The sequence below is a fragment of the Rhamphochromis longiceps genome, linkage group LG1 (assembly GCF_057381845.1).
Source record: "Rhamphochromis longiceps isolate RC_006_pf linkage group LG1, R_longiceps_female_GT1.1, whole genome shotgun sequence".
NCBI classification, from domain to species: Eukaryota; Metazoa; Chordata; class Actinopteri; order Cichliformes; family Cichlidae; genus Rhamphochromis; species Rhamphochromis longiceps.
This window is the reverse complement of record NC_140557.1, coordinates 41,716,707-41,731,948: the sequence shown is the minus strand read 5'-3', so window position 1 is coordinate 41,731,948 and position 15,242 is coordinate 41,716,707. Positions and strand designations below refer to the sequence as shown.

General features: G+C 42.4%; 1 protein-coding gene across 3 annotated transcripts in view; it reads left to right on the top strand.

The window, feature by feature from the left end:
* The first annotated feature begins 12,323 nt into the window (after positions 1–12,323).
* Positions 12,324–15,242, top strand: part of arnt2 (aryl-hydrocarbon receptor nuclear translocator 2) — a 61,488-nt gene continuing 58,569 nt past the window's right edge. The window contains exon 1 of one of the 3 annotated variants that reach the window (XM_085409478.1): positions 12,324–12,623. In XM_085409478.1, coding sequence (XP_085265604.1) covers positions 12,593–12,623 — 31 coding nt within the window. In that variant the 5' untranslated portion in view covers positions 12,324–12,592. Of the gene's footprint in view, positions 12,624–12,682; positions 12,827–15,242 lie in introns of those variants that run through there. The other 2 variants (XM_085409487.1, XM_085409496.1) reach the window with 2 other exon arrangements.

Sequence of the window (15,242 nt, the reverse complement as noted above, 5' to 3'; positions counted from 1 at the left end):
AGGTTTACAACTTCCCCTGAATGAATCAGCGCAGGTAAAAAAAGGGTCCCAAACATTTCCATTCTCTAAATTCATAATACCAGGCTTGGAAACAGAATGGAAACAGTCATTAACACAGAGCGTGGGCTCAGGAGAAACAGACTTTGAAGCAGTGGCCATGGGTGAGACAGAAAAATTATTGTTATCTTCAGAAGACACACAAAAAATAGCTCCAGAAAACACAGTCACAGAGTCTGACGCAGCAGAAAAAGCGTCCCTTTCACTCACCACAGCCGATTGTTTACATGTGGGGTGCCACGCCGACAGCGCAAACGTCGCTTCTTTCTTGGAGACGGCTCCGACAGGCCGGGTAATCCTTCGTCCAGCGGTTCGGACGGCACGTCCTCCATTGAAGCGAGCAGGCGAGCGGTAGCAGGGGGGCGTAGGTGAAGCTCGTGGAGAACGAAATTCTGCACGAGCGGATGCAGAGAGTCCAATAACCAGGGATAACCGGAAATGAGGTGTTGTAGGTTGGCTTCCACAGTGTAAAGAGGGGCTTCTCCCTCATGCTCTAACCACTGGTAAATTAATTTAGAAGCAGAGTCGATAACGGCCTCCTGAAGCTCCCTGGGTGGTGTGACTGCCGCTGGATCCATATCTGGCTATTCCGTACTGTCACGACGAGTGAGATGAGCCGTATGAAAATAATAAATGAGGATTCAATCGCATGCAGAAGTGGAGGAGTGAAGGTGGTTTATTGAACACAATGCGCCAGTGGAAAAATGGAAACAGAGATCACACTAAACTATACTGGAGACAACTAAACTACTGAATACAAACCGGAACTCAAACATGAAGCAAGGTGGACGACGGTACAAGATGGTGACGGCAGGGAACACATGGATGAAACATGGTGGAATACACAGACAGACCACCAACTACAAAGACTTTAATGCACACAGAGAAACACAGGGAGATTACACACAGGTGGGGGCACAGCTGGGAGTAATCAACGAGACGAGACAAGAGGTAAAACTGAACACACTCACATGAGACGCAGACCTTCACAATAAAACAGGAACAAGAAACCACTAAACAAAGATGCAGACACGACACAGAGACAGACAGAAAATGACACATGGAACTAAACTAAACCTGCAAAAACATGACAACTCAAAATACTGGGTCAAACTGACCCAGAACCGTGACAAACTAAATGCAAAAATAGTGAAAAACACTCGGAAAGATAAGGAGGGCAGCAATGTTAGTAGCATGTAAAACCATTTCCTTTTTTGGGGTTGTCTCATTGTTGCCTCTCTAGTGCACCTGTTGTGAAGTTTGTTAACACCAAAGTAGCTAAACCTGGTCAACAATCCCCTCTGCTACTTAACTAGCAGAGTACTATTCCTGAAGTTCATTGACTTCATGCTATACTCTGATTCAGAGGTGTTTTTACATTTTTTGAGCAGTATCAATAACTTCCTTGTACAATTTTGTGACTTGTCCAGGTCCGGGTCACGGGGGGAGCATCTAAGCAGAGAAACCCAGGCCTCCTCTTCCCAAGCCACCTACTGCAGCTCATCCAGGGGATTTCCAGGCCAGCCTAGAAAGATCTAATCTCTCCAGTGTGTCCTTGGTCTATGCCCTCCTCAGAGTAGGACATGCCTCAGAGCACCTCTCCCAGGTGGCACAGGGAGGCATCCCAGTGAGATGCCTGGACCTCCTCAGCTGGTTCTTTTCAATATTGAGGAGCATTGCCTCTAGTCTTAGTCCACCTCGAATGTTTGAGCTCCTTACTCGGAGAAGCCATTCACCTTTCTGAGAAAGTTCATATTCGCCACTCACATTTGTAATTCTTTCAGTCACTACTTAGTTAATGATTTTTAATTGCAGAAGTATTTTAGAGATTTCTTTCAGCTACTCGCTTTAGGGGTCACCACAGTGGATCTTCTGCTTCCATCTTATCTCAGCATGTACTAATCCGAGCATCCACTTCTGTCACACCAACTGTAACATGACTCAGTGTTATTCTTGGCCAGAACAACCCAATTTACAGCATTGCCTTTCCAGGATGTTATGGCAGCTAGCTCATATTCCCCATAATACTGAACAGCAGCAGCTGCAGCTGTTCCACATAGACAGTTGCTCTGCCATGTCTGCTGTCTGCAGCTGTCCACTTCCAGCTCCTCTCCTCTCTCTTCTAGTTTCTGACCGGTGCTACTGAAAAAGTGGCGGCATGACTTAATGATGACCACCAACTGTGCTGGCCAGCCTCCCCCGGTACTGCCACCTGAACCCACTGCACCACACCTCCCCTGCAGCTGAGCTACAGACCACACCCACCATTTGCATCTCCTCTTTCACTACTTCCACGAGTCGTCTCTGCGGTATCCCTCATATACCTTATCCCTTCTATATATTTGCAAACCAACTCAACCTCGCCTCTTTAACTTTGTCTCAAAACTACTTAACCTGAGGTCTTGCTACTGGCAATGTGCTCAGGGGGGGTTGTCATTAAGTAAGTTGCGACCTGCCACCTAGGGGAATTTCACTCCTAGGAAATATAAAGATGGAATATTTAAGCAAATTAAATAGAAGGCTGCACAGGTTTTAAAATGCAACCCAGTGAGATACATTGGTTTAAATATTAAGATATATTTATTACATGTATAAAAAGAAATTATAAGCAGTTGCAGGCTGGATCACTATCAAGAGTTGACTGAAGCAGATAAATCTGTCCAATAATCAAGTAAAAACAAGAGAAAGGCTGAGCTGGACTCACCAGTTGCTCAGGACAAAAAGAAGAAGAAAAAAGGAGCACATACAAACTCACCAACGTTACACCCAGGTACTGTAAAACAAAGGGGGGGTGGAGAAGGACCACCACCATGGACCTCGCATGGCTTCAGGCTTATCCTCCTGGAAGCCAATCCAGCCACTGAAATAATCAACATGAAATGGACATTAAAAACCACAAAAGGTAGTAAGACATTCAGCACAAGACTTTGAGTTTTAATATACTTTGATGTTTATGGATTATGTTTAAGTTCACTTAGTCATCTTAAGCTCCTGTTTCCCAGTTCTAGTTCTTTGTTTATTAGACCCCTTGTGTCTAAGTCTCCCTTCATGTGTTTCAATAATGTCTTTGTCCACCGTCTCCTCCTCTTGCCCCCCCCATGACCCATTCCATCTACTATGTGTATTTTCCCCCAGCCATCATGTTCTTTTTGTACTTCGTTATGTCCATGTCTCATGTTCCCTTTTCCCTCTGAATATATCTACAGTGTGTTTCTCGTCTGTTCGTCATGTTAGGTCTGCGGGTCTTAATCTCTCATGTTTCATGTCTGTGTGTCCTATGTTGTCAAGCTCGTGTTATCATGTCTGCATCTCATTATGTTTCCTGTTTACATGTACAACAAGCTTATGGGTGTTCCACACCGCTGTGAATATATGCAAAACAAGAGAAAGGCACACAATGGACAGCAAAGTGCTTGGAAGAAGTAAGGACGTGGTGTGAATATAGAGTCCATATGTGAGAGGCCTGAGTGATGAGGGTTACTGAGACCATAGCTCAGATTGGTGAGGTGGGTGGGTAGGGGTGTGGTGTGGGGTGATAGTGTTTGTTAACAGTCTGAATGGCCCAGAGGAAGAAGCTGTGAGTGAGTCTGGAGGTGTGGGACCTGACTGACTTGAGGAGCAGACCAGAGGGCAGCAGGTGGGCGGGGTGCAAGGGGTCACCTGTGATGGCCCTGATTTTTCTGAGACAGGAGGATCTGGCAGAGGGCAGCCAATGACTTTTTGGGTGGTGTTAATTACTCTCTGCAATAATTTAATTAATTAATTAAACATATAATTAATTACTTCGTGGCATATTTAATTCATTCATTTTGGTGCCTCTGGCCCTCCACGGGTCACAGCTGAGTTAAAGTGTTACAAAAACACACTTGCCTACTCAGGCTATAAAAACTCTGAACTAGGGGTGGATTCGGATGAGCACGAATATCGTGTTTTTTTACGAATACTTATTTTGAATAAATATTTTTAAAAATATTTGTGTTCGGGAACAAGAAAAACTTTATATCAAAAAGCTGAGTGTCCTTTTTAGACCGCAGTGCATGTAAAAGGTGAATGACACAGGCTGCTCCACGCAGACAAGACTGAACTGAACTGCATCACTATGTTTGTTGAATAGATTTTTTGGACCTTAACTGGGTTCCGGAGGCAGTTTGTAACTTTAGCGAGGATCGGGAGATGATTCCATTACGCTGCATTATTGACGTCTGCAGTGCTCTCATGTTCGCTCTGTTTACGTAGCTCTGTTAGTGATTTAGACCAGCGGTCCCCAACCACCGGGCCGTGGACCGGTACCGGGCCATGAGTGATAAGGTTCGGTTGTGAAATTTATGGTTTATAGGGTTTTATTCGTTTTTATCGTTACCTCAGTTTCCCTGTGTCTTTTCCCGTGTGTTATGAATACATATTTTTATTTATTTATTTTTGGTACCGATACTCGTTTTATTTTGTTGTATTTAAAGTCCGGTCCGTAAAAATATTGTCCGTGGCGCAAAAAAGGACCGGATTTAGACAATAGGCTGTTGACAGAGTAACGTTAAAGTTCGGTTTAAAAGGATAAAACAATGCTTCTGTTGTGTCGAACTGTATGCACCTGTGGGAGTTATATGGTACATATATGTTACTCTGTCTTTTGCAGACAGCAAGATATAGGCTAGTAGCAGAGCTTTCCGTCACTCATTAACTTAGCTGAAACTCCCCACATGGAGTTGGTCAACCAAACAGAAAAGAGTGCTGCTGCTGCTGAGCCACCTCTTGGTCCTGCACCAGCCAAAACAACTTGATCAACTTGTGTGGAAGCATTTTACACTCAGTGCTGCAGATGAAACCAAACTGTTATGTAATGTGTGCAAAAGTCAGATCAGCAGAGGCAGTTATGTCAAACATCTGTCAACATCTGTTATGCATAATCACATGCACTTAAAGCATCTTATTCCTGGTACTGTCTGCCAACCCCCCCATAAGCACCAATCCCCCCCACCGGCACCACTACTAAAGAATACTTACACTAATGTTAATTAGAACTGTAACACAAAAAAACTGGATCTTTACGCCTATTTTGATACTTCCCCCCCTCAACAAATACCAATACCGACTGCTTTGCACATCTCTGCTCTGAACACTGAATTCACTAAAAGCTCTTTCAACATCATGCCCCCCCCCAAACACACACACACCCTTAATACCATACATAATTCTTATTTACTCATTTATCTGTATCTGTATGTAATTTGCATCCATTCCCTTTATATGTATTTATTTGAATATTTATGGAGATGTTTATGTATTATAGATACTCAGCGGTCCCCAACGTTTTTTGCCCCACGGACCGGTTTATTTCTGACAATATTTTCACAGACCAGCCTTTAAGGTGTCGCAGATAAATACAACAAAATAAAACCAGTACCGGTACCAAAAAGAAAAGAAGCAGATTTATTCATACCACATGGGAAAAGACCCAGGAAACCCCGTTAACGATAAAAACGATTAAAAAAAATAATGATAAAAATCGATAAAAACCCTGAAAACCATAAATTTCACACCCAAGCCTCAAATCTCGCGGTCCGGTACCAAACGACCCCTGGGGGTCGGGGTTTATTCTTTTTTAAATGACCTCCAACAAGAAATGTTAATGTCTGCTGTTCAATACTGAAGAAATGTAAACTTAAAATTGATGCCAGATCATCATTGCCAAATTGGATCACTATAGCATCCCTGACATCACTGCCATGCTCCAGCAGCTGCGTGTGGGATTGTGTGTCCCCTATGAAAGATCTGTAAATCCTAAAATACATTTGGATGCAGGCAAATGTCTAACAAACACATCTAGATTCTGTAGTTCCACAATTTTCAGGCAACCATATATAATAAGGTCATCTAAACCCTTGCATCTTGTGAGTTATGATCTGCCACAGCCAGGTGTTGGGGTCATTACTCAAGAAAAATAATGCATTACACATTACTCATTACTTATCATAAAAGTAATTGAGTACGTTAAGCATTAGATTACTGTGTTACTGACAAATGTATTACACCCAACACGCAAAGTCCAAACTGGCTTCCACCAAAGAGCAGGAAAAAAGAGTACAAAAGAGTTCCCTATATACATCTTAGCAGTCCCAGATGCACCACAGGTATAACATCAACATTTACATGGCACAATTGGGTTGCCTTTCTTTAACCAATGATATAGACTTGCCTGTATAACATACGGTAGAGTAAAGATTCATAAATCGTATCTGGAACGGGAGATCACCAGGGCTAAGCTCTCTAAACTTTGCTCTGTGCTCATGAAGTTGCTGTTGTTGTTTTTTAAATGAAAAAAGTTATCGACTGTGCAACTGAATCATACACAGCCTGCAGAGCTTTCAATGCACTATTAGTTGGAATTCTATCACAATGCCAACTATTAAGGTTTCTCCTGTCACAATGGGGGTGTACATCCCTAGCATGACTCTTGTGGGTCAATATTTTGTCATCAGCTAAAGCTGCTGTTTCAAGAACATTAGTAATTTTGTGCTCTGATATTCAGTTCTTAAATTACTATAAGACAAATAAATCAAAAGGCCTTTCAAAAGCATTTGCAGCAGAACACTACTGATTAAAATTAGCCAACAAATCATCATCAAATTCCACATTAGCTTGCCAGGACTGAAAGTGGTGGCTGGATGTCTGTAACATTAACTCAGACTTTAGTTCAAGCTACCCTCTGTGCTTAATGCAAAGTGACCAGCCTGAGCTTTCTCAGTAAATAAACCATTGAGCAACAAAGTTTGTTTTGAATTCACCCACTGCCTCAAATTAGCCACCTGCTCAAATAAAGACCAAATCAAACATAGGCATGAGACACAAGTTCGTCCTGATATGAAACGTATCAGGACGGTGGCGCCAGTGTCCGGCAGCCTCGCCACTGTCAGTGCGCCCCAGGGTGGCTGTGGCTACAATGTAGCTTGCCATCACCAGTGTGTGAATGTGTGTGTGAATGGGTGGATGACTGGATATGTAAAGCGCTTTGGGGTCCTTAGGGACTAGTAAAGCGCTATATAAATACAGACCATTTACCATTTACAGGCCATCCTGGCCACACTGTCCCTGCATCAAAAGCAGCTCCTGCTGCTCAAAATTAAGCCTTGTAGTCACCAGAGGAGCAACTACTGGCTCTAAACCCAAACTATGTTCTCAGCTACAACTTTAATAACCTTTGTCTTGAAGACCATAACCTTAACGTCAGTTCATAGTGTCCAGCTATTTTCAACAGCTGTTCCTTGGTATATTTTCTAACAAGATCCAAGAAGGAGAGCCAACAAAAGCTGCGACTGAGGCCATGGTATAGGATGACACAAAACATCAAAGATAGCAAAACCACTAGAGTTTTCCACTATCTGCATAACCACAACTAACACTACACCCCTAGTCTTTATGTGCCTTTTACACAAGTAGGTTTGTAAAGCAACCTACAAGCTGGCAACCCCACAAATTCCTGTGCACATGTAGAATTGTCCAGAGGCAACTGACACTAACCATGACACCACAACACAACCAGAATGTGGGAAAGAGAAACGATGCAACCCAAATGACTAAAGCTCATCTAAGCAAACACCAACCATTGTTCTCAAGGCGTCCAAACATCTAATCTCTGATGGAAAACAAACACACCTTATTTTGAACACCTAGTGCATCCACCAAAAACCAGACCAAACCTGGCTTAATGCACAACATGATCAAATGAGCTAATTAGTACAAACTCAAATGCACTAAACTGATCAAACCTGGACAAGCTCTCATTTTTATCTGAACCTGGCGATGTACTCTAGCAGTTAAAAGTTTGGACACACCTTCCCATTAAATGTTTTTTCTTTAGTTTCATGACTATTGACATTGTAGATTCTCACTGAAGGCATCAAAACTATGAATGAACACATATGGCATTATGTGGTAAACAAAATGGGCGATTGTGGCTCAAAAGTTGGCAGTTCATTCTGTAACCGGAAGGTTGCTGGTTCGAGCCTGGGCTCGGACAGTCTCGGTCGTTGCGTCCTTGGGCAAGACGCTTCACCTACCGCCTACTGGTGTTGGCCAGAGGGGCCGATGGCGCGATATGGCAGCCTGGCTTCTGTCAGTCTGCCCCAGGGCAGCTGTGGCTACAACTGTAGCTGCCTCCACCAGTGTGTGAATGTGAGAGTGAATGAATAGTGGAATTCTAAAGCGCTTTGAGGGGTCCTGAAAAGCGCTATATAAATCCACTCCATTATTATTAAAAAAGTGTGAAACAACTCAAAACATGATTTATATTTTAGATTCTTCAAAACAGAAACCCTTTGCTTTCATCAGTGCTTTGCACACTCTTGGCATTCTCTTGATAAGCTTCATGAAGTCTTCACATGAAACAGTTTTCCAGCAGTCATGAAGGAGTTCCCGGAGATTGGCCCTTTTGACTTCGCTCAGTGGCCCATCTCATCCCAAACTAGGTTTAGGTCTGCTGACTGTGGAGGCCAGGCATTCTGGCACAGCACTTCATCACTCTCCTTTTTGGTCAAATAGCCCTTACACAGCATGGAGATGGTCCAACTAAAAGCAAACTGGATGCGATGGCATGTTGCTGCAGGATGCAGTGGTAGCCATGCTGGTTCAGTGTGCCTTCCATTTTGAATAAATCCCCAACAGTGTCAGCAGCAAAGCTCCCCACACCATCACACCCTCTCCTCCATTCTTCACGGTGGGAACCATGCATGTAGAGACCATCTGTTCATCTTTTCTGTGTCGCACAACGACACGGCGAGTGGAACCCGAGATCTCATCAGACCAAAGCACAGATTTCCTCTGGTCCAGTATCCATTCCTTGTGTTTCCCGGCTCAAGCAAATCTCTTTCGCTTGTTGCTTTTCCGTAGTCGTGGTTTCTTAGCAGCTACCATAAAGGCCTGATTCGCGCAGTCTCCTCTGAACCGCTGATGTAGAGATGTGTCTGCTACTGGAACTCTGTGTGGCATTTATCTTTCTACAATGTAGAAAGTGGTAAAAATAAAGAAAAAACATTAATAAGAAGGTGTGCCCAAGCTTTTGACTTGTAGTGTAAGTCATGAAAGGGCCAAATCAGAAACCACAGTTTTATTTTGAACAGAAACCAGGAGTGTGAACAGGCTATCTGCAGCGCAACATCAACAGCAGTCAACTTTCAAATCTGTAGAGATACAGGAAGGAAACAGAGTTTACGCAGGGAGGTGATGGATTCTGGAACACTTACAAAAGGACAGTGTGCAGTTTTCAACCTTTTGGAAAGGAAGGTGAAGACTTCTCAAATAGCCAGTAACAAGAAAAAGGCCATTTACAGTTTGAACCAGGTGAAGGATGACAAATGGACCTTTCAAGATCAATCAGTGTAAATGTTTAATTTCAGATATACACCATTCTTTTGTTTTTTGACCTCCACTCATGACTTCTGCATGCAGCCTTAATTAAGGGTTAGTTTTTAGTTTAACCAGAGTACCTGTCTAAGTATTTCTCTTATTCCACACTTCATCAGAAATGACAAATGCATAGGCAAACTTAACCTAATCTCTTTGGACATAGACACTATGCTGGTGCAGGTGTAACAGGCAGACCCTCACTACCCCCCCAACACACACAGACACACACACACACACACACCCTGTTTTCTATTTCTCCCATCTGTTCTAGTCTCAGGTACGGAAATAAGACTGGAGAATTGCAATTACAATCCACTGCTTCCTTAATTTCTACAAAAAAACATCTCACACAGTGCTGCTCAAATACAGCACTGACAACAGTTGGGGTTTCTTACCTGCTTTTCCTCACATCCTGCAGCTGCTGAAGGTAGGACGGCTCTGCTCTGCACTGAGGAGCTGCTATGACTGAGAGTCGGGGGAATGGGACAGAGGAGTGGATGAGGAGACAAGGAAGGATGACAAGTTAATGGAAAGGATGTACAAAGGGAGGGCAGAGGAAAAGATGATGTTGGGGGCAGATGGGCAGAGAGCAGGAGGAAGAGTTACTGGTGGCTGCTGCATCTCCGCTCTGCATCTGAGTCTTATAAGCATAGCAGTGCAGAGTGCAGCACACAACCCTACCACTGCTCCACTCTCACTCTCAGTGTGCAGCTGCATGTGTGTCCACCTAACAGATGCAGCAAGTATTTATGGCACTGTATTTGCTGAACTGCCAACAAAAGCTCTGGTGTCATATGCTACAACTGATAGAATGTTTTCAAAGGTTAACGAAATTACGCCATTTGATGATGTGCATTTACACTTTGAAAAGGGGGATGTATTATTTAAGGCATTAATCAGGCTAAAAGTTAAATCTGCTTTAAATGAACTGGGGATGTTTGTCTGAATCTATATTTTTCTTTTGATCAACAATAAAAAGATGCAAACAAAACATCACCTTATCTAATAAGAGTTGTGTATCCAAGCTCTGGCATACAATAGCATTACACACTTCCTTCAGAACTGTCAGCTACACATTCACATGAATTTCTCCTTCTACCAAATCCCAAACTCTCTTGAATTGGCCAGGGGAGGACATCTGAGTGCAGCCAAGTCATTGACAGGTTCAAGAATCCAATCAGAGATGATCTGAGTTTTTTGATCTTACGCCACACTCTCCTGCTGGAAACAGCCAAAAGATGGGAACTCTCTGGGATAGAGATGATGGTCCGCATTAGCACTTGGGTAGGAGGTGGTGTTTATATTAAATTGAAAATTGCTAAATTGGGTGTGGAAAGTGTGCCAAGAAAATATCCCTTGCACCATTACATCAAAATCATCAGGCTGAACTGTTATAAGCAGGCTTTTATGTCGTTATGCCAAATTCTGACCCTAGAATAGAATTGAATCGTTTATTTCAAACTTGTAAATATAACTAAAACAACAAAAGGAAAAACACTTAAAGGCATAAATTTTGCATGAATGTCTCTATAGCTACACAATAACATTCAATAACACTGAATATGTTATTTATTGTCAGTATGGTAGAATATATGTGATTCCCAAATGTTATGAACTTTAGCCAAGCCAGGACCCACAGCGAGTAAAAATCATTCAAATCATTTGCAATTTTTTTATGTCACTGATTATTGTATTTTGCATTTGGAAGTTGTTTAGATAGTCCAATCCTTTAGTTCCTTTGTTTACAATATTATTGATTACTATCCATATGCTTTTCATATTATTTTTATTTTCATCTAAAAGCTTACTGTAGTAATTTCCTTTGCTGTGTTAGTATTACAGAAAAGAAGTTGTCATTAAGTGTAACTGTTATATAACTGTTAAATCAACTTTCTTAAAAGCAGAAATGTTACCACTCCTTCCCAATATATTTTACATTTAAGATAAGAAGCAGTGAAATAAGTAAGGACTGAAGATCATAATAGTATCAGAGGATCTGCTGAGACTGAGGCGTTTACATTGTCCAACTTCTCTCATTCACACAATAAAATATCGTCTCGACCTAATTATTTACTGATGAAATCATTTTCAACTAATGTAATTTAGTAGATGAAAATAATGTGAATGTTGACCAGTTACAAGTATGTGTGTGTGTGTGTATGTATACATACACACACACACACACACACACACACACACACAGATATATACATATATATATCTGTGTGTGTGTGTGTGTGTGTGTATGTATACATACACACACACACACACACAGATATATATACATATATATATATGTGTGTGTGTGTGTGTTGGTGGTCTTTTTCTTAATTATTTTTCTTAATTATTATCAGTAATTAGTGTGAAATCTTTTCAGTTGTTGAAGATTGCATTATCCTGTGCGTAGAGGGAAAATAAGGCCTGTACTTGTGTCTTAACTGTTTCAGGTTTTGCCAAAATCGATTGATTTAATATAAAAGGTACAAGTCAATGAGGAGTTAAGCTCAGCTCAGTTTTATTATATAGCGCGAACATCAGTCAGGACCCTGCAGTGATACGGATACTGCAATGATACTTGATGGCAGATAATATTTTAAGGCAGAACAAATGCAAAGGTTAACAACTGACGATCTTGTAATAAGTCCACGACTGCACGGCTCGGTGCCGAGAGGAAGAGCAGCGAACAAGCGTAGGCGGAAATGTATTCTTCCAAGCGTCCCAACAAACAAGCCCGCTACAAACCACCGATGCCTGCTTCCACAGCACCGTGCATTACGTACACTGTCCACACTGTAGAACATTAATTTATTCAAGCAAGTCGAAAATCTCGCGGTGTTACCATTCAGACATCTTGAATTTTATTAAAACCACTTTTTTTCATTAAAGATACGTCATATATATATTTTTAAATCTATCCATCTGTCTCTCTCTCTTTATATATTTATACAGACAGGCTTTGTTAGCGGCTTGAGTCCACATTATTTTCCGCTGCTTTAGCGGATGTGTAGTTGGTGGCTAGACCGAGTCTCGCGTGCTAATCCCGCGGAGAAGAGACAGTCTCTCGCGGGGGCTTTCGAGCCGTATTGTGCGTCATCTGCATCGCCGCCGTTTTGTTATTTTTCTCCGCCGAGGAAACATGGCAACCCCGGCTGCGGTCAACCCGTCCGGTAAGTGAGCAGCTATAGTGTGCTGGTGGAGAAATAAAATGGATATGTTCAGGACAGTAAAGGAGAAAATGCAGCCGGGTTTTGTTTCGACTGTTGCTGAAGAAGGTCGAAGCTCCGACAGGCCGCCGTAGCCTGGCTCCAGCATCCATATCCCTTCCCCCACCAAGCCGACATTCACACCACCGCGAGGCTTTTCTTCCCAGGTTTGCAGCCAACTTCTGTCGAAATGACGTGGTTGCTGTGTGATTTTATGGCTTTATGCCCATTTGTTGTCATACTTTTGCTGCGATTCATGTCCCGTAGAACTGCTAGCTGTACGGGTTTGGCTGTCCAGCCCGTTGCTTTCCTCTCTCAGTGATACAAAAGGTTATTTTGCATATTGTTGCCGTACCCCATTGCCCTTTATACGCTGTGTTGCCTCTAAGATATTTAAATGCTCGTTTTTATGAAAGGGGAGCAGTCTCACATCGGCATTTGCCTTATTCGTGTATCTCTGTTCCGTGCCTGTTGATTCTTTATTGCACAGAAAGCCGATAAATATGTTCCGGGGCGCTTGGACAAAGCGGAATGCTGTTTAAAAGTCTGCCCCTGCACTTTGGGATGTCCTCTTGGTTTGGGGTAAATAAACAAGTAACTGCAAGCCGGCGTCAAGCCACGGTGAAAACAAGTGAGCTGAATCCATATATCTAAACTTTTAAAGACCACAAACAGGCTGCAGAGTCGAGGGGAAATTACGGTTCAGCGGCGGTGGCGCGTTGGCGGTGCGTGGACACGGTGTCCATCTGACAACTGATGCAGAGAACATCAGGTGTCAGAAATATGATGCACAACCTTTTGTGGGCTACTGTTGCCTGTGCTGTTGTCGGTCCTTAGCCAAGCACGGAGACGTTATAAGATACAAAGAACCGAAACAAAATGCTAAAAACAACGAGAAGTGCCCACTGTAGCCGGTGTCGGTCACTTTTCATGATGCTGTCCTGATCTTTGGTATTTTGTTTTTCAATCTTTCTCCCATTCCTGGTAAACTCCACCGATCACCAGTCAGCTTTTGGCCCATGTCAAGCATCAGGCAGTTGCAGCATGCATGGAAGTTGGTTAAAAACCCCTCACAACATGCTTTTTGTTGCCAAATACTTGTAGATATGCAGACGGACACAACTGCAGTACCAAATGTTAAGCATCAGCATTAATAGACGTTAGCTGCTTGAATCAGTCCTAAAAATTTCACTACAATGCTAATACATTGTCCTCATTTTGCCAGTTTACTAAATAAGTTGTATGTGAAGTTCTACCTGTTTGCTACATTAATACTTGGTAAAGAATGAAAGTATATACTACTAAATAGGTTGAATTTTTTGAATTTTGATGGCAATTCAAAGGGAAAACAACCACGAAATGATGATAAAGTTATACAGCAGCTTCAGGACTCGCTGGAATTCATTCAGCAAGTTTCAGAATGCTGCTGAACCATTTTCATCAGCAACAAAGATTTCAAGCTGTGACTGTCATCCTAGAAGAGAGCACTCCACAGTCTGAGATTAAATGGGGTCAAGCAGTCAATTACAAGCAATCTGTTTTTGATAATACAGTAATTAACTGTGGTAAATCACATGTTTTCTGCCGTCTACATAGGTAGGGATTCCTATTTAAAAAGTCCATTTGTCCTCAGCAAGTTTTCCTGTTGTACAAGAAAATAGCCAGGACTCAACTCAGCTGGCACAAATAGAGTTGAGTTCTCTGTGTGTGATCACGGACACAGACTCTGCAATCTGTTTACATTTATTAGTTGGACACAAATCATTTGCAAACCTTCAACAGTCCGAGTGAGACAGCGACTGTCTGCGGAAACGTTGCGTCTTCTCAGGCGATCTGTGCACTCGTCCTGTGATCAAAGGTGGTTGTGAGTGTGGAGCACCCTTGAGAATTTTTTTTCTTGTCACACATCATATGTCACTGTAGCATAAATGAATTCAAGTTGACGTAATCTGAAAAAGTACTGCGGTAAAGTAATTATTCCTGTGCGGATGACAGAGACTCTCTTGAAGAAACGGGTCAGCCTTAATGCTTTGCGTCACTTCATTGACAGTGTAAATGAAAAGGGAATACAAATAAAGAACTGACTGGTTATTAGTACCTTTGCTGCATACAGAGTGTTGAAATGAGGTGCAATTAGAATGAAAAATGAACAGTCCTGTCAGACAATGAAAGGGCACTGTCAGCAGACAAACTGCAGAGAAAAAGGTGAAGAAGCGTGAACAGGCATGGTGGAGGAATTTCAGGAGTCATTTCTGACAGAAGGATAGAAGCAGGAGTGATGATGTATGGTTTGAAGAGGGGGGCACTGACAAAATGACAGGAGGCAGAGCTGAAGATGTTAAAGTTTTCATTGGGAGTGAGCAGGATGGACAAGATTAGAACTGAGTAAATCAGAGGGACATGCAGATGAGGGAGAGTGCATATACTGGACCAAAGATTTTGAATATGAAGCTACCAGGCAGAAGGAAAAGAGTAAGATCTCAGAGAAGACTACATGCAGAGGGCTGGTGTGACAGAGGTGCCTTCTAGGCATGTGGTCAGATGGAGGCAGATGAGCGGCTATTGTGACCCCTCAATCGAACA